At 38.4% G+C, this 26,111-nt stretch overlaps 1 protein-coding gene across 1 annotated transcript in view; it reads left to right on the top strand.

The window, feature by feature from the left end:
- The window catches only part of galr1b (galanin receptor 1b), a 70,120-nt gene that overhangs the window by 13,520 nt on the left and 30,489 nt on the right, over positions 1-26,111 (top strand). The window contains exon 2 of the mRNA XM_077228910.1: positions 9,035-9,100. Coding sequence (XP_077085025.1) covers positions 9,035-9,100 — 66 coding nt within the window. The remainder of the gene's footprint in view (positions 1-9,034; positions 9,101-26,111) is intronic.

The raw sequence follows: 26,111 nt of genomic DNA, 5'->3' as shown, positions 1-26,111 counted from the left end.
AAGTATTTTTTTGGGTTAAATTCAATACATTTTTGTAATATTTATTAACTCGTTATTTCCTCTGACTCCATAAATGAAAAAGGCTTTAATCATATCTGTGCATCATTAAATGTGAGTGAATGTTTTACTATTCTTTTGAACTCTTGAATGAAAATAATGTCAAAGTCAATTAGAATAATCAAATATCACAATTTAATATGTCAGGTAAATGTATCATTACAATTTCATAATCAATGCATAACATCAAATGCTCTAGAACAAAGTGCATTCAGAGGTAAAACCTTTTGAGAACAGGAGGGCTTGACAATCCCACCCTCTTTTGTGTGCATATTATCTCTACTCTTAAAAACCTTATTACCTTTTGTTTTACTTATTTGGAAATGAGACATTTGTACCAGTCGCACTGAGACATTTAAAATGATATCAAACATGTATAAACTGTATGATAATTGTTCACATTAAAACCATATTGATTATTGTGAGAGTTTGGGAGATCTCACCACGAGGGAGTGAGAGTGGGGGAGAGGGAAATAGATGTAAATTAGCACAAGATTGAGTTCCAATGGTAGTTTCCTACAATGGCCCACTTAGACGGGCTTTTTATCACGCCACTAGAACATGGCGCACCTCCATGACTGAGCCGCACAGGTGTGCTCAATGTCAAGCCGCGGTTCAGTGCCAGTGGGCATGTCTTGCCATTTGAAATATACGCAACCATTAAAAATGAACTACTTCTAATGAGCCAAGAGCCAAAACGAATATTAAAGATTCTCAACCTGTCACACATAGAACATCGAAGCTTTTCCAATTGAATGTAATACATTACATCTTTATCTAGTGTCCATATGTTGGAGGTGAAGAGTCTTTCCATTTGTACAAAATTTGCCTTCTGGCAAGAAGGGAACAGAAAGCAATAACGTCAGACTGGGATCTGCTTAGATTATAATCTTGACTAACAACGCCAAATATTGCTGTCGACATGGCTGGAGCAATGAATTTACCAAATATTTTAGAAAAGGTCTCAAAATTTTAACCCCACTATTCTAGCAATTTCAGACATGACCAAAACATATGATATAAAGTAGTAGGAGCTTGTTTACATCGGTCACATGTAGGGTCTGCATCACTTTTAAACTTAGCCAATCTGTCTTTAGACCAATGAAGACGATGTACAATTTCAAACTGAACAATCGTATGCCTGAGACTAATAGAAGATGAATGTATTCTCCGGATTGCTTCCTGCCAAACTTCATCTGATATTTGATTTTTCCCAGTTTTGTTTTAAAGATTCTAAGGCAGTCAGATTGTGTAGATTGAGTAGTCCGTAGACAGTACTTATGGACCGTTTTATTCCACACCTGTACTCAAGAATAAAATCAATGAGAGATTGAGTGGGACAACAAGGGAAACAGTTTGTTCTGTATAACAGGTGAGGCAAGCGGAAGATTGTTAAGTGCAAAATGATGTCTGAAGTCTGAACTGGTACCAAATTTGTATAGCTTGTAGTACAACTGGGGAGAGTGTAAGGTTAGATACTGAGTGTGCCAGTGGCAGCTTAGAACATATACCGACAGAGGGTTATATCGAATGGATGATTTCTCTATCTCTGCCCAGCTGGCTTTCTCATCTTCCTCCAACAAGTATAGAATTGCCCTGATATTCGCCGACCAGTAGTAGTATAGAAAATTAGGCAAGGCAAGACCACCTAAGCTGTGGGGCCTTTGTAATATTTTATCCATTGCCCTACAACGTTTTTTATTCCAAATAAAACTTATAATTTGAGTATTTAAATTACAAAAAAAAAAAAAGATTTTTTGAGAAAAATTGGCAAACATTGGAAAACGTATAAAAACTTGGGCAAAACAGTCATCTTAATGATGTTAATCCTTCCACCTAATGAAAGGTACAAGGAGTCCCATCTTTCAAAATCCTGCGTCAGACTAGCTAAACGAGGTTGATAGTTGGCTTTATAAAGCTCCTTAAAGTTCTGCGTAAACCAGACCCCCAGATATTTAAACTTTGTCGTAGTGATCTTAAAAGGGATTGAAGAGGGGAGCACATCTGGAATCATGGAGCCAATTGCCATTAGTTCACTCTTTTAATAATTAACTTTATAACCAGACAGCTGACCAAATTCAGTAAGTAAATTTAATAAATTTGGAAGTCAGAAATGTACAACAACATAACCTCTGCATAAAAAAGATACCTTTGGCTCTAAATTCCCCCTTTGATATTAGTAGATATTCTCAAGGCTATGGCTAGGGGTTCAATTGCAATTGCGAATAGGAGTGGCAATTAGGGCTGCAACAACTAATCGATAAAATCGATTATAATCGATTATGAAAATCGTTGTCAACGAATGTCATTATCGATTAGTTGGTCTGCTTACGTCACGGGGAGCGTTTACTGGTACGCACACACACGCAAGGTCTCTCTCCCTCAGGCGCTCTGCCGAGCGCGCGCGCTACACGGTACTTTGGAGCAGTCTCTTCTGTCTCGCATGCGCGCTCTTGCTTGCGCGCTCTAGATTTCGGGAGTTTGAACTAATTCGCGGGCATCAGGGAGCCGCAATCAATATGCGGGAGACTCCCGGGACTTCCGGGATGTCTGTATTTTGTCTCGAGCATCAGGTTGCGCAATCAGTTCGCTCGCAACGTAAGTGATGGATTAAAATAGCGCTACCGCAGAAATAGGTTAAATTAAAACGGTGTTTACAAAGTGAAGCATTAAATACAAAGGCAGTTAATAACAGCAGCAGTAAAATATTGTTTTTTAGTCACTGTACTCAGTGGTTTACTGCGAATGCTTGTGCACTAATGCATAATTTCTCCTGTCCTTTACTCAAGCCTGTTAGCTTGCTGGGTAACGTTACCTCCATTCCGTTCTCTTTTTATAGCATTTGTCTACTAAGTTTTAATTGTTTTTCAAACGCGATCTACTGCGGCTCTACATTCACACAATTGTCTTCAGTCTTTCTATATTTATTTAATCAATTTATCCTTATATTATATTCTTTTATATATTATATATATAATATATATTATATTCTTTATCCTTATATTCCTTATATATAATTAATTTTAAATAAAAATTAAATGAATTATATATTTTAGATGTTTTTAGTTTGTTTTTAGTTCAGATATTCACATCTGAACAACATGTCTGTGTAAATTTGTTTCAACAAAAATTGTGTTAAAACATAATATGTTGGATATAATTTTTTTAACAATAATCATGTTTGTCAACTTGCCATCAGCAATTATCATTAAAAACAATGCAAATATTTATATTAGTAAAACTCAATGTGTGGCTTTTGCACTTTTTAAAGTACACTTTTACACATAAATACCCTGATTTACGGTTTTATTTAGTTATAATAAAAAAAAAATCTAATTTAATTTCTATCCGATTAATCGATTAATCGAAAAAATAATCGTCCGATTAATCGATTATCAAAATAATCGTTAGTTGCAGCCCTAGTGGCAATAGATGACAACCCTGCCTTGTACTGCGCTTTAGCTAAAAAAAAAGGTGATATGTTATTATTGGTACGTACTGCCGCCAATGGGGCTGAATATAAAAGTTTAGCCTAAGACATAAAGTTGGATCCGAAACCAAACGTTTTAAGAGTAAAGAAGAGATAATCACATCTCACCCAGTCAAATGCCTTTTCAGCTTAAAGCGACAGAATAACTTCTGAAGTATTGGACGGAGAAGAGCCATAAAGGATATTTGCAAGACGTTGGGTTTTAAAGAAGGAATGTCGACTTTTAATAAAGCCTGTTTGGTCATTTTACTAGCCCAAATAAAAAGACAATTTTTTATGTAGAAAACTGGTTAGGAGTCAAAACATAAATCAAAAACTTTTTCAAAACATAAATATCAACAAGTGCGCTGCGCCGTTGTTTTAAAGGGTAACTAAACACTAAAACAACTTTTTTTAGTAAATGATCTGTAAGAATGGAGCTTCATAAATGCTCTTCATTGATTCGAGTACATTTTTTGACGTTTGGGTTTAAAGTGTTTTAATTCTTCAATATATGGTGTAAAAACGTCTGAGTGCTGCCCTCTTCAGGTTGAACGGTGGCTACTGCAGTTGAATTTTCCTATGGGAAGTTGTGGTACCCTCTGACGTCAGAGGGTACCAGCTAACCACGCCCTTGCCTACAGAGAGATGCGTCTCAGGTGCATGCACCCCCCCCCCCCCCCCCCCCCCCCCCCTCCGCTGGGCTCTGCCCACTTTTCCAGCATTTTTCAAATATTGCCAGTGGGTGGAGTCAGGCTCTGACCAGGGATTTAGTTACCCTTTATAGCCTGACAACGCTAAAAGTGTTAATTTTCTGATTGAATAATTCACATATTGAAGTGTAGCAATAAATAATAATAATAATAACAATACCAGACTTTTTTGAGGCAAGTAAATGGTGCTCTAATTATTATATGCTGTTTATAGCAGAATATATGATGGTCAAGTCACCTTTATTTATGTAGCGCTTTTTACCATACAGATTTGTTTGATTCAAAGCAGCTTTACAGTGATAATGTGTTAGCACATGGATTCAAACAGTCAGACATGCAAAGTAAAGCATTCATGTGAAAGTGGAGCTTTAATTTTTATTGTGCATATAGGCGTAATTTATGGGTGGGACAACTCCCCACAGCTTTTTCTCAGGGTCAATATTGTCCCCCACCACTTTGTGAGACATTTCGAGGAATGGATTTACCTAATACAAATAAATAAAACATCTCCATTTAACTAGCAGAGAATTCATTTAGTTCGTTATTAAATAAGAGACGATCTAGCGCTAAAATGTGTTGTTGTTTTTTTAACTCAAGCTGAGTGCTCGTTGCCGTGGCGATCAGTTGCATGGATAACGTGTTCTGTTGTGGCTCGCGCAGTCTTCACAGATACCCCAAACCGGGACGTCTGGTCACCCTATGTTAAACACACAACATTCATTTCATAACTTATAATTCCCTTTATGAGCAAGAGTATGTAGTTCTCCATTGCTGTTATTGTTGTCATGACGCGTTGCAAGGACAACGGAGGTAGCCCTACTCTGGCTCTACAGTCTGTGGAAAATCGAGCTGGTTCTTAGATAATTGGCGAATAGAACCAGCACCGAACTGGCATAAGAACCAGCCCAGAACCAGCACCTGGTTAGCATTGGTGGAAAAGAGATATCATACGCGCGCATCAATCTATCACCGTTGCGGAGACTCTCTATTCATTTCAGTGAAATCACAAAACATAATGCACACAAACGCATCCCTGCTTTATATATACTGTAACCACAGATTAACATATTCTGTTTTGATGAGAGAAAAAAAAAACTACACGTGTGCGGTTTAGAACCCAGAACCTCTGACACGCTTGACAAAACATTTAACCACAAGACCATTAAGATATACAAGCTAAATCGCTGATCTATTTCTTTATTCACGTGAAAACTCTCAGCACAGATCTCATTAAAAGACAAATTAAACCCAATGTAACGTTACTATTGAAATTGATTTCTAGACATCATAATGTTATTGTTTTCTAAAATTGTTATTGTATGCAGTATATCTGATTTTGCCTTGTAGCATATTAGCAACTTGTTGTGTTGTCAGGAGTATAACGACTGATAACATTTATAAAAACAAGAATTAACCTCTGTACTATCCATGTGCTTCAGGGCTTGATCATCAGGTATCTCAGAAATAACATGATGAAATGATTGCTGTCACAACTGGTGAGCCAGAAGTTTCCCAGCCTTTCCCCCATACTCTTAAAAATTACACCTCAATTTAGAGATAAGGCAGTCTGCTTGTTTAGTTGCCAGCAAATTGAATTCAGTTTGTAACAAAATATGTTGTTTAAGTCTTGCTGGAGATGGCGAACAGCTATTCAAAGAGTCGAGTTCTAATATCTGAACTGTCAATTTCTTTAATTGATCCTGTCTGATTTTACTCTGACCTGCACATAACAAGATAATTTGGCCTCTCAGGTATGCCTTCATCGCTTCCCATACAGTTGACACAGACATTCCCGGAGTCATATTTACATTAAGAAAGGAGTCTATTTAAGATGCAATATAATTCACTAAAGTCTCGTCTGAGAGGAGAGTGGAATTGAATCTCCACGGACGGTAATTTGGTTCTTTGGTAGTAATATGTATTGTCATAGCCAGTGGACCGTGGTCTGAAATAATTATGGCTTTGTGTCTTGTGTCTATTAGGAAATAATCTATTCATGAACAAGAGTTGTGCACCGGATAGAAAAAGGAGTAGGCCCGGGTCTGCAAAATCTCCAGACATCAGCTATTCCATTAGCCTAGAAATCTAGACGCACCCTAGCGGCAGCAAAAATTATTTTGCAGAAAGGGTGGTCTAGCAACTCTCCATAGACTTTTGAGCTGGAAAAAACAAACTCTGGTCAGGCCAATCACATCGTGTATAGAGTTGGTGGGCGGGCTTAACATAATGATGGCAGAGTTGTGACGGTTCCGCGCATAGTTCCGCGTGATTTCCCTGCTACTTGAAAACAAGAAGATGCTGCTGGCGAACAGCGGTCTTTCGAATTGGCTTTGGCCGCAACTCTGGATGACTTGGAGTTAAGAGAACGTCACTTAAGTCATTCTTAAAAAAGGAAGATGTGTTCGGAGTTTTGACGACCGGATACGGCAAAAGTTTAATATATCAACTAGCTCCGCTGGTGGAAAAACGCATGGTACTCAGTCAGCCACAGCCGTTCGTTGCTCTGGTTGGTTGTAGCGCTGTCCTATTGCGTGCAGAGGGAATTTGAAAGACAACCGTTTATCCCGACCCTCGGATTGTGGTATGCTAATTGTGAGTTTCCAGACCTAACATCTTGATAGGTCTAGCTTGCCAGGCTACTATTCCATATATTTTAAGGAAATTCTGGATTGTATGTGCTGATTTAGATATTGAAACAGTTCTGGATGCACTATGATCCAGAGTGGAGGAAAGGACGCAATTAAAATCACCACCAAGGATAAGATGATCCGTTACCATATTTGGCAATTTTGAGAAAAAATTACTAAAGAAAAGGTGATTGTCCCAATTTGGGGCGTAAACATTGGCTAAAATAACAGGGAGCCCATACAAATGTCACACCACGATTAGGAATCACCCATCCGGATCAGACTCAATACTCGTTGCCACAAAGTGTATATTTTTACTGAGAATTATTGCCACACCTCTAGCCTTAGATTTAAAGTTGGGATGAAAAGTCTGGCCCACCCACTTACTTCTAAGCCAGCAGTGGTCAGAGACACCTAAATGAGTCTCCTGAAGGAATGCAATATCAGTCTTAAGATCTTTTAAATGAGCAAACACTTTCTTACATTTTACAGGGTGGTTGAGAGATTTAACATTCCAACTCACCAGTTTAACTGAACAACCATTTACTTGAGAAGCCATATTAATATCGGTCATATGGAGCTGAGAACAGTACAATGTTATAATAATATATCCTGATGTACATTGACTTCAGTATTAGTCCATAAACTTTTAAGAAAAAGAAAATACAAGAAAATGGTCTGACATTACCCCTACCTTTGTCATCGACATGAACATGATGAACCAGGAACCCCCCAAAATTGAGACTACACATTATGTGCTTATATGGGTAACTCTTAAACCAAACTAAGCAGAGCCCCCAACCAATTTGTCCTGACCAATTTGTCCCAACCTGATTTAACATAACGGCATCACAACCGGTAACTTAGCTATAAACTTCCCACCGGATTTATGTTGAAGTGGAAAAAATCTTCAGTTATATTCCGGTTTCATCCCCAGCGATGATATACTTCTTAACGTGGGCCATGGCTTTATCCGGGTCCAGGAGTTCTCTATCCATGTCATTTTGAGTGACACGTATTCGAGCAGAAAACAGTAAGCCATATCGAACACCTCGTTGCACTCGTAATAGTTTCCTGACGTCCGTCATTTGTGGCTCGTGCTTTGGCGACACTGGCAGTGTAATTCAAGAATATTGCGATGGAATCGCCATTCAACTGGAGCTCGACGCAGGACTTCGACACAATCCTGATAGTAGTGTAGCTTTGCTACAATCACCCATGGCTTTCCTCCGGGGGTCAATGGTCTTAGACTGCGATGCAAGCGGTCTACCAGAACTTATTTATCCAGTTTCAGTACCTCGGATAGTAATTTAGAGACCGACTGCGTGGAAGCTGATCCCGGTCCCTCCACTACACCCCCGATTTGAATATTGCACATCCGCATCCTCCACTCCATGTCCTCGGATTTGTTTCTCAGCTCTTTCAGTTCCGATTTTAAAGTACTCACCACAGCTTGTAGTTCATTCACTTTTACATTCACAAATTGTCAGTGAGAGAGTTCTTAGGTTCAGTCCATTTCACTGCGGAAACATTTGCTTTTAAGGATATCAGGATCTGCGACTTCAATTCTTCCATATCTATTTCGTTTGCGGTCATGTCTGGTGGAGTCGATGTGTGGGCACGGTCAGAAGCTGAACTCTGCGTCGAGGAGGTTTTGGGCCTAGAACTGCAGGATCCGTTGTATTTATTGAAGCTTAGAGGCCATCTCTCTTTTCAAGGCTCGTTCATTACACTCACTATGTGTTCAGGAACACGTTATAAATCGCACTGGGGATAATTACAGAAGATATGTTGCTTTTAATACAAAATTAGATAAAAAATAGGTAGGAGCTCAGCCAAACACGTTCTATTCCATCGCCCGCTCACTAGCGCCCCCCAGATTCCATGTGCACTTTAAACATTTACATTAGAGTATGGAGATCAGCATTCCATGAAGAGTATGGCTTTTATTTGCTAGTTCAGAAGAATGCCACTAAACAGACTACTTTTATTACATTTAATGTGAGTTAGATTGTTTACTCATGCATTTAATGTAATCAATGTATTTATTATGTGTAAATGTCATACTACTGTTTTTTCATACCTGTTGTAAACATGTAATATGTTGTTTAATGTTGGAAGTGTAATAGTATACACTCTTTGGCATTAATGTGGCTTTTTTATTTCAGGTATTATATCATCTTCATAAAAAAATGAAAAATATGTCCAAGAAGTCTGAACGGTCAAAGCGAAAGGTAAGAGATTTGTTTTGTGGATATGTATTCTTTTCCTGCTCTTGACAACATTTAATAATAGTATGGTCTGTAAAACTGGGTTTTTTAAGATTTTTACCGGATTTGATGGCAAGCTGGCATTATATTACCACAGTATTTTAGAAAATTCATGCATGGGTATGAATGCTAGTGGAGAATGGCAGACCTCATAAACCTTCATAGATGACATATTACATTTTTAAATAAAATGTATTTAATTAATTTAATTTAATTACAACATATATTATATCATTTTAAAGGGGACATATTATGCAAAATTCACTTTACATGGAGTTTGAACATAAATGTGTCAGTAGTGTGTGTAGACATACACCCTAATGGTAAAAATCCTTTCACTCTTTTTTTTTAATCCCCATGAATCAAGTCAAGTCAAGTCACCTTCATTTATATGGCGAGTAACGTCTGTCAGAGTTTGAAGTCTGCCCAGAAGAAGAATAGGAAAGACAGTGCAACCGAACTGGTAGTTCCACGAGTCCTTTATAGTTGTTTCCTTTCAGTTAAGCACACTCCCCACATACATGCGTACATGCGTACACTTGCGTAATATTAACCGTCTCCGTCCTTTTTTTTCAAATAATAATTCTGCAGTTCTTATTCACCTACTAGTCACTTCACGTATAGACTACTGTAATGCTCTTCTCACAGGTATTCCCTCCAAACTGCTACATAAGCTCCAGTTGGTTCAGAATTCTGCAGCTCGTGTTCTCTCTAGATCACCTTATACTGAGCCCATTTCTCCAGTTCTTCAGCAATTGCACTGGCTTCCAGTAAAGTATAGAGTTGAATTCAAAATCTTGCTACTTGTTAGGCACTTCATAATCTTGCACCACAATACCTTACTCAACTTCTCCATGTTTACACTCCTTCACGTTCTCTCAGATCTTCATCTTCAATTTCTCTTGTGGTACCTCAGATTCGACTTACTTATGGGTGCCAGGTCTTTTAGTTATGCTGCCCCCCGCCAATGGAACTCTCTTCCTACTGATGTTCACAATAGCGAGTGCTTGTTGACTTTTAAAACGCGTCTTAAGACATATCTTTTTATACAGGCTTTTTTATAACATGTTTTATTGAGTCTTTACTGCACTTAATCTGTATGCTACCTGTTTGTTGTGTGTTTTGTCTTATGCAGTGACCTGTATATTGCTTGTGAGGAGACTTTGGGTGTTATGAAAGGCGCCATTAAATAAAATGCATTATTATTATTATTATTATTATTAACGTCATGATCACTGCCACTAGATATAAAGAAAATGTTGATTTTTCACTCGGTGCTATTCAATGACAGTAAAAAAAAAAGTGTTGTTATTGTGCATTGCTGCTCGTAGACTAGCTCCAGTGCTCATTGCTGCGTTGCTAAATGATAGCAACTCACCATGACACTTAACCAACTCTCCACTCATTCTCCTCGGACCATGCATTTAATTGGCTTTGACAGCCATCAGTTCTTGACAATTCCTCTTTTGCCCTCTCACGTCTGGCAGGTTCGAAATTATACGGCTGTGGGCCATCATACATGTTGGCTCTGGCCACCTCTTCCTCAACCCAGTCAGTCACCAAAGTTCTAACACTAGGCCGAGGCTACCTTTCCTCCACTTCTTCCCAACGTGACGTCATCACCGAATTGCGTAAAAAAAAACCTGTTAATACCAAAAACGCAAAAAATTGGTCTTTAAGACCATTTTTGAGACATTTTAAAAATGATATACATATCTTGAGTGATTTATCTACCCATTAATCGGCAGTGGTGGTTAACCTGCAACATGGGCTTTAACTTCGTTCAATAGGGTACCAGATTTCTATAGAGCCTTCCAGGCGAAAAGCCGGCTAAAATACACCGTAAACAGGCCTTATATTGTAGCGGAAAAAACACCCAATCTGGCGACACCAGCCACCAGCGTTGCACCGCGCATGCGTGATCAAAACAAAATGCAGCAAGGAGGTGTCCTATGATCATTTAAACGAGTTTTATGACAAGGTCGGTGAGGATGGGAAAAATCTTACATTTCTGTTCAAACTTTGCCCGCCAATAAAATAATTGCTGTCTGTAGGTCTATATGGGCTGTGGCAATCATTTTGAAAAATAATAGCTCGCAGCAACATATGGAAAAAAAGAACTATGAATGAACTAGTTCAACATTTAAAAGTATGAACTGAACTGAACTAGTTCATTTTAAAATTTTTGAACTGAACTTTAAACTAGTTCATGTAGAAAGTGAACTTTCCCAACACTGTACACTAATCTGTTTTGTTTTCCCTCCGGTTTCGACTTGGTCTTGTTCTTGGTCTCGACTTGGTCTGTCTTGGTCTTGGTCTTGTCTTGGTCTCGATACCCTCTGGTCTTGGTAGTGTCTTGGTCTCGGTTTAGGCGGTCTTGTACAATGGTAATCAACTTAGCCTAGGCAAAACAAACACCAAAACTAAATCATACGGATCAACGTTGTTTATCGTGGACAGTTTGTCCAAATAACGTTTTTTTGGCACTGGCATTTAGTTTCTCCCGGTAGGGTCCCTTCTCTTTTTCTTTCAATTTCTTCCGTTCTTCTTCAATTTTACCCCGTTTTAGCCAAACACACCCACTATTAAATGTCATAGCAACGGCTGGCGAAAGGGTAAACAGAGATCGTGCCTGTAAACATGGCGCCCACGTCCCATAATGCAACACTGCGTGATTTACCTTCACATTCCCTATAGCAGTGGTTCTCAATCCTGGTCCTGGGGACCCACAGCTCTGCACAGTTTGTAAGTCTCCCTCATTTAACACACCTGATTCAGATCATCAGCTCGTTAGGAAAGAGTTCTATGAACTGAACTGGGTGTCAGATAAAGGAGACATATAAAATGTGCAGAGCTGTGGGTCCCCAGGACCAGAATTGAGAAGCACTGCCCTATAGCACATTTCATACACTATGGTAATTCAAAGTGCTTTACACAGAAAGGAATAAAAATAAAAGCAAGGAAAATTAAAACAGTTTTAAAAGTAATTAAAAGAGATATATAGATGATACAGTTATAAAATGAATTAAAAGAGTAAAAAGATGACACATAGATAAACTTCTCATCTGGCAAAACACTGGTATATCATTTTTCACAGGTCCCAGTTTTACTCTGAGATTTTCCCATGTTGATAACACTGTGTCTGTAGTGTTCTCTCGGGCTAACAGGAAGCATCTAGGGCGATGGTTGGAGACGTACAGCCCCCAATAAAATCTTCTTGGGAGGAGCTGTAGACTTTTGGGCGGGAGAGGACTCTGGAATGGGCTCAAAGGCTGGAGCGGACTCTGACTCTTGTCAGGGGCTGGAGCCAACGTGTGCAGCCCACACACCAAATGGCCAAGGCCATACTGGTCAGCGCTGCATTCTAAGGAGCTGCATTCTAGGATGGAGCGGGCTTGAGAATTTCGCTTACTTGAAAGGACGGGTTAATTTTTCTCATTGAAACGAACTGGTATCAAAACTTTGGGACTGGAATTGGCTTGTGACTGGACTCTGGGACTGAAGCGGACTCTGGAGAGCATTCTGGAGCAGACTCTAGAGTGGGTGAGAATCCCAAATGCTTTCAGGATGGGACTGGATGAGGGTTGTAATTGTCCTCTTTAACTTCAACCACTGAATCAGAACCATTTAGCCAGAGGATGAAATTAATGGAAACGACTAAAGGTGAATCACAACGACCAGGATACAGGAACCGAATTACCTCATCATCCATTTGAAAGCGGGCATGAGCGTAGTGTTGCTCAAACTCACCAGATGGAAAAACTCTAAATTCCTCCACATACCACTCCAGAGGACGACCATTTTGACAGAGGGAGAGGAGATGATCTTCAGCCAATTTTTTTTCTTTTTGTGGTCTAGTATTCTTTCAACAACAGAAGAGGACAACGCAGGTATCAGTGAAACACTAAGGTAAGTTTATATGCAGGAGTGGAGAATAGCAGCTGGGGAGGATAACAGGTAAGAGGTGAAGCAGTCAGATAGTTTGCATAAACTTAGCTTAATGATAACAGTAACTGTTTACTCTTGCTGTGATGTAGTGACGCTGTCTTGTGTTGGCGGTTGCAAGACCTTGAATTTTAGAAAAAATATTGTCTGTTTCACTAACAAAAATAGTTCCAAACAAAACCACAGTGGTGTTTCATTCCTGTATGAAACTACAGTTTTGAACTAAACATTTGAGAAAATTATTCAATGATCCATTAATAAAGACCATTACTAAATTCGGAACCGCATATTAGTATACTTTACGTACTACTTTTACCACATCTTTCTATGGCAGAAAGAGTAAGAGTAGGCTAGTATGCGGTTCTGAATTCAGCACGTAATTTGCTTCGTTCGTAAATGAATAAACATTTTGAACGAATCGTTTGAAAGATTGACTCTAATGACTCACTGAATTTCCGAAAGAAAGAGAACAAAAAAGCCTCTGTCCCAGAGCAAAGGAATGGGTTTGGGTTTTACAATAAATAATAGATTCTCTTAATCTGGCCACTAGCGCTGAATTATAAATCCTTTGACAGATGTCTGTCAAACGTTCCATTCAACTTAAATTATTTTCCTCCCTGTGATAAAGTGTTGGGAGTTAAGATTTTAATTATGATTTTGGTGACAGAGCCAAATGTCACACATGTCATAAAAGAGGTTTCAAGGAAATGTCATTATGAAGGATATTGTACATTGTGAATGCCTTATTCCATTATCTTTATTGAATTAAGTAATATTCAAAACTCTGATTCAAAGTATTTAGCCAAGTGGTTCTTTTTTGTCAGTGGTGCTTTTACTGAGTGACTGCTTTTCTTCATTCACTTTTCTTCAACACCATGAGAGCTGAGGTCGTACAATGTGGAGAGGATAATAAATGTAAAATTTTGGTTATCACTGTTTATAATGATGGATGGATGGACAGACAGGTAGTGTAGCAGTGCAAGTATTCCTACTGAAAAATGTTGGCATGGGTTTTTCGCTTCAGTATGCATGTGTACTAGAGTGCGGATCGGGACGAATTTTTTTGTCCTAGCCCGGCCCGCGTCCGACAGAGCAGTAACCGAACCCGACCCGAGCCCGATCGGCATGAAGATATTTATGTCCGAGCCTGACCCGAGACCGACAGTTAAAATCCCATTTTTTTCTCATACTAATGACACATGTGCGTTTGTTTGTGTGAAAAGCCTGCTTTTATTAAGCAACTGTAGCAGACCCGTCACTTCGGGCGGGCCATAGGGGGCCGGGCCCGCCCCAAAAAATACTTGTGCTCCCCCCCCACTTGAGGCACAGAGAATTTAATTTTAATATTATCATAGTTGCTAATTTTGTGTTGCATTCTTTATCATTAAAACGTTAAAAATATAAAGAAACAATGGTGTGATTTTATTTGATTGATGGGAATCTACACTGCAACAGCCTATCACGGCCTTAAGTCCAATTTATACTTCTGCGTCGAACATACGTCGTAGCTACGCCGTAGGCTGTGTGTAGCGCGCGTACCCTCCGGCGTACCCTGACGTGCACCTCTCAAAAATGGAACAACGCGTCAATTCTACGCGGACGAAAGCGCTGTGATTGGTCTGCTCAATCCGCTCCCTCGGGTTTCACATGCTCCCTCTGCGTGCGTCAACGCGGACAACGACGCAGAAGTATAAATTCAAACCAAAGCGTAGTCTACGGCGTAGAGGCTCCGGCGTTGGTCCGACGCAGAAGTATAAATAAGCCTTTACTAAAAATAACGTTAGGATACGCACGTGACGTACAACTAAGCCGCTCAACAGTTACCGCGCATTTTTGAAAGCTGTTTCAAAACGAGGTTTCCCCGGCATACTCGCTTCAGTTCCTTCCGAGTGGAAGAATACTTCGATGAGGAGGTTCTGCTCGGAGAAACGTCACCTCCCGCTGTACTGACAGGAGGGACTGGAGAGACAGGACAGCGCTGCCTCCACTCAAAGTACCGGTAGATTCAAAGTCTCTGTCTGTCCGAGTGTATGTGCGTACGTGTTTATGTCTCATGGCAATGCATATCTCTCTGTTGACTGCTTTAAAATGCAATGTTTGAGAGATGCTTCTGCCAAGCCAGCACAGCCATGTGGGGCCCACATGGGTTTGACCTGGGCTATCTTACTGGGACCCAGCCAGTTTTGTCCATGGTTTCCATGTAGGCCCCACATGGGTTTGCCCAGATGAAATGAACACTGCTCAGTGTGCACACTACAGGCTGTTAAATGTAACACTGATCAGTGTTGGAGTTAATGAGATAATTAATTGATTGAATAATGCTTGAGCTTTATTGATGAACACCTGCTGTTAACAAGCAGAATCACTGAAGAAAAGAGAAACGCAAGACCTACTTCCAGCCACAGCCTTAGATGAAATCAACTGAAGATAAAATACACGAAATCTCTCAAGATCTGATTAAACAACTCCACAAACAGCATTACCAGCTTCATTTATTACTAACAAGGTTTACTTTATTTCTTGTAGACGTCTACAGAAGTTCTTATTGAAAATTAATAGAGGTTAAGATGTTGATTATTTATTGAAAATAATAGTTTGGTTTGATGTCACCATTATGGTGATAAGTGTTTGCTTTAGTTGGGATATTGACTTTTTAACATTAGTTTTTCTCTGCTCAGTTGTATCTGATTGTTATGTTGAGAACAGCAAGAGAAAATGCAATCACATGCTATAAACTGATTGATGATACAAATAGAATCATTGTGTGTGAGATTTATACGGGTGATATGTTATTCATTTTGTTTTATTGTTGTGGTTCTACAGCAAAAGGCACAGCACATTTTTATCAGAACATCAAATTATTTTTAAAACATCATTTACACATTTTGGACTTCTGCAATTTTTACTCACACACAGACATCAAGAATCAGCATATGAATCTCAACAATGGTGACATGCTTCATGGTGCAATGCATTCTGGGTGATTCATACAAAACTTAGCAATGGCTCCCAGAATGCATTGCACCATGAAGCATGTCACCATTGTAGCGATTCATATGCTGATTCTTGATGTCTGTGTGTGAGTAAAAATCGCAGAAGTCCAAAATGTGTAAATGGTGTTTTAAAAATCATTTGATGTTCTGATAAAAATGTGCTGGATCTCTTGCTGTAGAATCACAACAATAAAATAAAATGAATAACATGTCACCCATATAAAACTCACACACAATATTAGTGAGTTAAGCCACTTCATGATGATTGTATTCTAATCATCAATCAGTTTATAGAATCTGATTGCATTTTCTCTTGCTGTTCTCAACATAACAATCAGATACAACTGAGCAGAGAAAAACTTATGTTAAAAAGTCAAGAGCCCAACTAAAGCAAACACTTATCACCACAATGGTGACATCAGACCAAACTATTATTTTCAATAAATAATCAACATCTTAACCTCTGTTAATTTTCAATACAAACTTCTGTAGATGTCTACCAGAAATAAAGTAAACCTGGTTGGTAATAAGTGAAGCAGGTAATGCTGTTTGTGGAGTTGTTTAATCAGATCTTGAGAGATTTTGTGTATTTTATCTTCAGTTGATTTCATCTAAGGCTGTGGCTGGAAGTAGTTCTTGTGTTTCTCTTTTCTTCAGTGATTATGCTTGTTAACAGCAGGTGTTCATCAATAATGCTCAATCATTATTCAATCAATTAATTATCTCATTAACTCCAACACTGATATGTGTTACATTTAACAGCCTGTAGTGTGCACACCTAGCAGTGTTCATTTAATCTGGGTAAACCCATGTGGGGCCTACATGGAAACCATGGACAAAACTGGCTGGGTCCCAGTTAGATAGCCCAGGTCAATCCCATGTGGGCCCCACATGGCTGTGCTGGCTGGGTGGTGTTACATCTAATATGTTGTATAGTCAAGTGTTTTATGGATATCCATAACATTGCTTCTATGTAATGTGGTGTAGGCTATAGGCGACCTGGTCATATTGCGGTTGGTTATATGTTTAAAAGTGAAGATTACGTGCTGCGCGACTAGAGTTGATTATTATAAATATACGTAGTATATAATACGTATACGTAATAATTGTACAACCCCCCCCCCCCCCTTTACGCAGGCGCGCATGCACTTGTTCCGTTGTCACGGCTACATAAACAAATTTCTGCACACAGGAAGACAGATGTTATGGTAATATTTTACATGTATTTTAATCACAAAAACGAACGTTTGCATCACGTGAAAGCATCAGGCACAGTACCAACATAATAAGCTGTTTTAAATTTATACCATATCGCACTGATGTGACCGAGCCCGACCCGAACATAATTTCTAAATATCTGTCCGAACCCGGCCCGTCGGGCTCGGGTCGGGTATCCATCCTGTAATGTGTACCAGTGGGGATTTCTTTAAGACTGCAAGGGAAGCTCGGCTTCCCCTATAATGTTAAAAAATTAATGGTCAAATATGTAATATTGTGTTAACATTTTATTGACTAACAATGCGTTAGAACACGTTCATCTCGAACACAAGTTAATTCAGAATCAGTTACATATAGATACAGTCGGTTGTCTGGGAACGCCCCCGGGAACGCCCCGTCACGTGATGTGAATTTAGCCAGTGGGGGAAAACATTGCCTTGGCGCTCATTGAAATACACGCGACAATGCTGAAGAGGTGCTGTGTCGTTTTCTGTACCGCCAATAAACAAACAAATTATGAATTAAAGTTCTACATCCATTAACACACAGAACCGGAAAGGAGGACAAAATGGCTACACACAATAGGCCTAAATAGTAGTGTAATACTTCTGTGATGTTCTGTAATACCTCTATAGTACTTCTATAGTATGTCCCAAAATACTAACGTTGTAGTATTCCTATAGGATTACTATAATATTTATTTTGTCCTAAAATATTACAAGATTCCTATAGTTGTTCCTCGTACTACTGATCACCGTTTTACAAAAGGATTAATAGTTTGGAGTGAAGCATACGTACAATTGGTAACTGACAAGGTTTTATGGAGTTATAGTATGCAACATATGATTGAGTTATAGGCTAATGTTACCGGTAGCTTACCTGGAGAATGGAGATTCAACCAGCTAGCAAAATATGTCTGGAAACGACACATCCGGCCATTTGGTCGGGTCATTGACTAAGTTTTTAATGAAATATGGGCAATCGTAATCTATTGCAGTTAATTTAGAAATATATCGTTGCCGGTCGGCAGGCGTCAATGCTTCGCAATTAGACATTTTGTCATTCAAATACACATGATGTTCGCGGTGTTTTCCCCCACGCCGACCACGCCCCCCAACTATGAGCAATGCCGACTGTATGTATAGCAGGTCGGCTGACTCGATTTCCTTCTCATACATTCCCGGAGGCGATATTTTTTTTCACAGGATGGTAGGGGAAGACTCATGAATATTCATTAGGGAACTCATGCCTGATTGGTCTGATGACCTACCACCTAACCCCGCCCCTAAACCTACCCGTCCCTGGGGGTCTGTTGACCTACCCCTAACCCCGCCCCTAAACCTACCAGTCACTGGGGTTAAGACCAATCAGGGATGAGTTCCCTAATGAATATTCATGAGTCTTCCCCTACCATCCTGTGAAAAAAAATATGCTTCCCGGAGCGTCACAGTGCATTTCCCTGTTGAAGTCGAGCGTACATTGACTTCAATAGGGCTGCTTTGATCAGTTTTTTTTCAGTGCTTCGAAACTAGACGGTCATTGGATAAATCTGCGATTATGTCCCGCCCACAGACACTCAGCTTCTCTGCGCGATGATTGGAGGGTGTGTAGAAAGACTGCATCTCCTTTTGATTGACAGCGATTTTGTACTATAAAAAGTCGCTGACGCTCAAGCTATTCGAGCTCAGTCCCATCGCGGATTTTGCAAGTGTAGTCGAAAGACAAACTGCTGCAACCTATTTCTTGGTATTTGCTTGGCGAAATTGCTAGCCAATTTTCATAATAAATTTTACACAATTATACACCACATTCTTTTAGTTTAACCTATTTCCCACATTTCCTCTCTCGATTTTAATATCTTTTTTTTAGATTGTTTGTTCATTCATTCATTAAAGGAGAACTCCGGCGCAAAATTAACCTGGGGTGTAATAACACATTGGTACCGAGTCGACTGTTCTCTGGGATTTGTTTTCATGATAATCGAGTGTAAAGAGTTTTATCTCTAAAAACTGTTTAGCTTATAACGCTAGTACACTGTAAAAATGAATACGAATGAATATGCTAAATCTAATCAATAAAATTGAGGCAACAGATTACAAGCAATATTATTAATTAAATTTAACAAATTAGAATTGAGTAATAATTAACCAAATTAATTCCTTAAAAGTTAACCATTTAAAATGAGTAAAATTTACACATTTTTTTAAACAAAAATATCGGAATAACAGACTGACGTCAAAGATGAATTAAGAACACTTTTTTTTATTGCCAACATTGAAGACACCTGATGTTAACAAGCCGAATCACTGAAGGAGAAAACCGTAATTGGTATGTTACCATTATGGAGATTAATGTTTGCTTTAGTTGCGCTCTTGACTCTTAAATCATTGACTTTAAATTTTGTTTGGTTGTTGTACTTCAGTTATAACAGCCAGATGAACAAATAGAAAAGGTGATATGATGGTGTTGGTTGTGTTTTAACATAACCATTATTTCACAATCATTTGACCTGAGTCATGGAACTCATATAGAGCCCAATTTAGGTTTACTTTATTAATTATAGCAGCACTGTCCATGTACAGCATAATATTTGTAACCTTTACAATGTAATCCTAAGAATTTTTTAAACATATCTCAAATACATTTTTTTTTTTTTTAGTTTTTAGACACACAGACATCAAGAATCAGCCTGTGAATCTCAACAATGGTGACAATTATAAAGCATGTTGCAGTGCATTCTGCATGCCACCAATCAAAACTCATTCATGGCTCCCATCATGCATTGCTGCATGAATAAATAATGAGCTTGTGTTCAGAGTTGATCTGTTTGTCACCATTGTTGAGGTTTATACGCTAATTCTTGATGTCTGTGTGTGCCAACATAAAGTACCTTTAAAAATGTCTTATTATTGATTTGGTCTCACTGAAAACGCTAAAAATATGAAGCTGTACAAGGACAGGACTCCTATAATTATTTACTTTTAAATATAAAGTAAACTTAACTGAGAAATAGGACTCTATATGAGCTCAGTGACTCAGGTCAAATGATTGTGAAATAATGAATATGTTAAAACACAACCAACACCATCAGATCACCTTTTCTAGTTGTTCATCTGGCTGTTATAACTGAAGTACAACAACCAAACAAAATCTAAAGTCAATTAATTAAGAGTAAAGAGCCCAGCTTAAGCAAACACTAATCTCCATAATGGTAACATACCAATTACGGTTTTCTCCTTCAGTGATTCGGCTTGTTAACATCAGGTGTCTTCAATGTTCAATCTTCAAAAAAAAAGTGTTCTTAAATCATCTTTGACGTCAGTCTGTTATTCCGATATTTTTGTTTAAGAAAATGTGTAAATTTTACTCATTTTAAATGGTTAACTTTTAAGGAATTAATTTGGTTAATTATTACTCAATTCTAATTTGTTAAATTTAATTAATAATATTGCTTGTAATCTGTTGCCTCAATTTTATTGATTAGATTTAGCATATTCATTCGTATTCATTTTTACAGTGTATATGGGGCATAATAAGTAAAAAGAGATCGCTAGTTAATACCACTAACAAGGCTCAAAATAGCCCCACACTAACACGGTAGCTTAATGAGGGTCTCTACATACAAACCAAAGCACTGAGAACTTTGTAAGTGTACAGACAGTTTAATAATAATATACTTTATAAAGACAGTTAATACAGCTTCCTCTCTTTGAAAGACCAGCAGCCGCCACTGTGTACCGAATGAATGTAGCATTGTTTTAACCATCACGGAACTTCTGTGTGTTCTGTGTAATTTGAAACTCAGTTTTTCTCCTGGACGAACCAAAACCTAGGTCTTACAGTTGTATCCATTGTGCATAACTCTGTCTTCACTCAAGGAGCGCTGCATTGGCGTGGGCATGTCTGTCAGTCAGACTGAGTGCAATAGAATGAATAGTGCAATAATTCTGACTAAAATATACATGTGGTAAAATATTTTGCACTTCAAAAATCTTCCCTTATTTACAACAGCACCATAAACTGCAGTATGAAGAGTGTGTTGCAGCATCTTGCAGCAGGATTGATTGATTAACAGGCTTTTTTAGTTAATTCAGTAAACACTGTTTAATAAAAAAGAACCAATGTAATGTTTTGTTTCCCCCTAAAAACACACCGAACCATGATTTCAAAACCAAGGTAGATACTGAACTGTTGTTTTTCTGTACCGTTATACCCCTAATAGACAGACAGTCAGACCGTCCGTCCCCTAGATACACTGAAGAACTCAGAATCACATTTTTCTACCGAACCCTTTAGAAAGTTATTGGAGACATGTCATCTTTCTGGATTCTTAAGAATCCAGAAAGATGACATACTTCTTGTCTCCATGAATTACGCCCAATAAATTAATGTAATAAAATCTTTGTTGTTGTTTGTTAAAATTGCAGCATTGTCTTCTGTGATCTTTGGGAAGACAAATAATTGTTTTAAAGTCTAAACAACATGCTAAAGCATTCAAAAAGATTACATTTGTGTTAAATGGTGCCTCCATCGGACTGGGACAATGTTCCTGGTTGTCTCCATCCCAGGTGATTGCTCTGGTCATTAGTATTACTCTTAAAAAGTCTGATACAAGAGCTTATTAATTAACAAGCATCTCTTTTTTTCTGTAATTTTTTTATGGCTAACCATTAACCCTTGTCATAATAAATTATGGCAAAGATCCTAGATCACCCAGTCTAAAATAAATTGAAACTATATTAGACTACAATACACATTGTGAACTGTGTTAGCATCGTTTATGCTAATATACATTTTTATGCTTCGAACACATATTTCAATCATGGAATTTGAAATTCTGTAAAAAAAGAAATTGAACAGACAAAATGTTTATTATCCATTGACAAATCCTGTACAGTATTATCCATTGAATTATATCATAATCCTTCAACTTTTCCATGACCATATAAATAGTCCCAGTGCTAAAAGCCTGATTTAGCAGCATTAACAGTTCACATTACACACGTTTGAATGGCAGAATTAATACAAGTGTTTTAACAGAAATTTTAGTTTCATGTAACTGCTTTTAAACCCTCTGGAATGCATTGCCCTTTGCTACCATTGCAAGTGCTTTACTGTAAATGTGGTTTGTAAATGTGATTTGTGTTTGTTTTTAACAAACTGTGCGGCCAGTCAAAATGATTTTCTGGTAATTTACAGCCTGTCACAAATTCTGTTGATAGAGAAGAATTTGTTTTGAACCCGTATACAGTACTCTGAACTGTGTGTTTTATAAATGCCTACATACAGTAGCATATGAAAATATTCAGAACCCTAGGACATATATGGTCCTCTAAACAAAACTTCATCTTACCTTATGTCCTATCACTCATTACACGAGCAGCCTATATAAACAGGCCCCATACCTCAGTCTAGTGACAATACTTCTAGCATCTTTTCTCCACCCCACTATTTATGTTATCTCTATTATGTATTGAATATTCTTTAGTAATCTCTATTACTAAAGTAATCCATTTATCTTTAAATATTTATATTTAAATATTTACCAAGTCAAGTCTCATGCTCAAGCCCTTACATAATAGATAGCATAGCACTCCAAATATATTTAATTTTATCTCATTTAAGGATCATGCAAATATGAACTCCATATAACCATATAAATTATGGTTTATTGTGTAAGGGCCTGGATACAGGGTATCGTTTAAATCATTCTGCAAGAATTTTTCAACTTGAACTTTTTTCCCTCTGTATTAAAAGATGTTGTTTGGCATAAATAACAGAGCACATTACTGTGTGAGCAGTAAAGCATGATGATGGCATACAGCATAGGGACGCTCAGTGATATGCCGGAATGTGCTAGAATCCAATTCAGATTTGCTGTCCTAGTCCAGTGGCAATGTCTCTTCTTGACTATTTTTTTGGGCAGCAAAATGATTAAATGAACATTGAATTGATTATGGATTTCATGGATACTTGTCCTATTAATTGCCGTTAATGTGATTAATGCACTTACGATTTGCTAAGATATAATCTGTATAATGTAAATGTGGCCAATTAAACTTACAAACTAGCAGCTAAAATTGCTATCAAAGGTTGCCATACAATAAAAAAACTGAGTTTGTTTAGCTTTCACTTTACATTGTGTTGTTTTAATGGTTTAAAGTTGTTTTAATACATTGATGATCAGTACTTGATGATGTAAACTGTTCACACCATTAATATCACTCGGTCATTAGAATTGTTTTGAATCTGATTAAAGACTAAGAATGAGAAGTTGAACAATGTTTTAGAGTGCATAATGTTATAAAAGCAGAAACAAGGGACACTCGGTTCTCAACAAAAGTCTGAGCTAACAGCCACATCAAAGGGAGACCCATTACATTGGTGTTGCACACCACAGCAAGGATTCCATTTCCTTTGAGATCAATGGATTGATGTTCCTGCCAAAGCATCTGTCTTCTCATTATGTGGCAGATAAGGAGTCAGCATGCTGTAAGGAAAAGGCTTACTTGTAATTGAAGTATAGAGATGTGCGATGCCCCGAGAGGATAAACTGTGTATCAAAACAACTTAAAGGTTGTTTTTTTGGGGGGGTTGCAGAGAGCTAAAGCTTTTACATATTTAATGACCACCATGCACTGGGTCATGCTTGCAACAGCGGGTAAAGGTTCAGAGGGAGGTAGTGTCTCTTATTGTGTTCTCATTGATATTCTGTGAAACCTGAAAGGATTTGTGAGTGAGTTAATTCTTAGTGAGCACTCGGCTCTGTTAAATTAAAGGTGCACTTCTGAGCCTGTGACCTTCATGCTACCTGCAGTAGTGACTAATGGTCTGAAATGAAGGTGTCTATAAATAATAAGTAAACAACAGCCGGTAGAAAGAAATTTAACCCACAGCAAATATGTTTGAAATTCGGTATCGTTTTTGAAAGTATTATTTTGAAGCAAGGTTTAAAGATGGATAAACTTGACAAGACTCTTGTGTTGTTAAAAACGGTTCAGATTTTAAAAATATGTTTTGAGATGTGTGCAGTTTGTTCTGTTCTGCTCCATCTAGCTTTTTAAACACAAGAATGCCTTTCTCGTTCTTCCTCTTACTTTTAGTGCACAAAGCTAAAAGGATCTAATGGTATCAGGGTCATAGCACTAACAAAAGTATGTACTTCAAAATGCAATTTTACGGATGTTACATTACAGATGTAAATGTACAGGCACTCTACCTGAATGTTGTTCTGTATCCATCTCTTTTAGTTCTAGCATTAAATTTCAATTTGCCAGTCAGAAGTAGTAGGATAGACACTTTTAAAACTTTAATCATGGGTAAAACATCTCAATTATAGGTACTGGTAAAATTAATTACAATATAATAATTGGTATTATCTTATCTATCCTTTTTATGTTTATTAGTGTTTTCTTAAGGAAGTAATGTCGGTATCTCTAGAGTTGGTGTGTATTTGTTGTTATTGGGTGTATGAGGCTCCATGTATATATTCAAACTTTGCTTAATGTGTTGTTTTTTTCTTTTTTTTCTGCAAAGGCATTACATATAATTTGTATTTTTATCTTAGAGGGAGAGCAGAGTTTGAGCCCAAGGATTAATTTTTGTCATCAATTCTCTTGAGTTAGAGAAAAAAAGTTTCCTCCATTAAACACTTTTTAAACACATTTTATTTGCTTAAAGGGTTAGTTCACCCAAAAATGTAGCCCCTCGCCATGGGCGCCCAAGAGCCCACAGTCACCCGAATGGTCCTCACCGCCGTGGCCGCCCGAAGGGTCCTCACCGCCGTGGCCGCCCGAAGGGTCCTCACCGCCGTGGCCGCCCGAAGGGTCCTCACCGCCGTGGCCGCCCGGAGGGTCCTCACCGCCCTGGCCGCCCGCAGGTCCTGCTCCGCCCTGGCCTCCCGCAGGTCCTGCTCCGCCCTGGAGGCTTCCGGCTCCAGATCCGGCACGCCCTCGTCAGCCTCCAGGGCGCCCACCCCCCCACCCCATAGATGTTCTACGGTGCGAGGTCGCGCCTGTTTGAAGGGGGGCGTTCTGTCACAGTCTTCATCTGCCTCTGTCTGTCTTAGTCTGCACTATACTCCCCAGAATCCTCCTTGTCTCCACACCTGTACCCACTCCCTCACTTACCAGACTGTTCATCGTTATCTTCATCAGTGTCACCTGTCTTCACCTTGTTATGTTTGATTAGTGCTTGTATTTAGTTTGCTTCTGTTCAGTCTGTCCTGGTCGGTCCTTGTCTGTTACGTAGATGTTATGCTGGATATGTTCAGAGTGTTTAGTGCTTGTCCATTCTGCCAACCTGGTGTATCTGTTTATTCGTTTCATTAGTTTTTCAGTAAATATTGGAATTAGAGCTTTTGCCTCAACCTGCCTTCTACCTGCACAACACCCGTGACACTGATCAGTGGGTGAAGGTCTCTGCGTGTTACAAGTCTTTCCTTTTCTGCAACATTTAAGATTAAATGAAATACATTTTCTCATATGTATAAACTTGTTATTTCCTCTGACTGGTTTTAATGATATCTGGGTATCATTATAAGTGAGTGAATGTTTGATTATTCTTCTTTAACCCTTTAATTGTTTTACCCGCTCAGATTAGGAAACTATATCACTTAGAGGTACTGCGTCTTTCACAGGTCTCACAACACAATCTCGCCAGTTTTTTTTTCATCAAACAGAGGTTATTAGCTAATATCTTAAGCGGTCGGATTCACCCTTACTCGATCAAAAGATATTTTGATAGCCCTCATGGAATTGCATACACTTGAACTTAATACAATCATAACAACAATTCAGAAATCGAGGAATTTGTAGAAA

This window comes from Siphateles boraxobius, unplaced genomic scaffold (genome assembly GCF_051911475.1).
Source record: "Siphateles boraxobius isolate OS27281-9 unplaced genomic scaffold, OSU_SipBor_1 130, whole genome shotgun sequence".
Classification (NCBI taxonomy): Eukaryota; Metazoa; Chordata; class Actinopteri; order Cypriniformes; family Leuciscidae; genus Siphateles; species Siphateles boraxobius.
The sequence above is the reverse complement of the archived record's forward strand: the minus strand, read 5'-3'. Positions and strand labels throughout refer to the sequence as shown.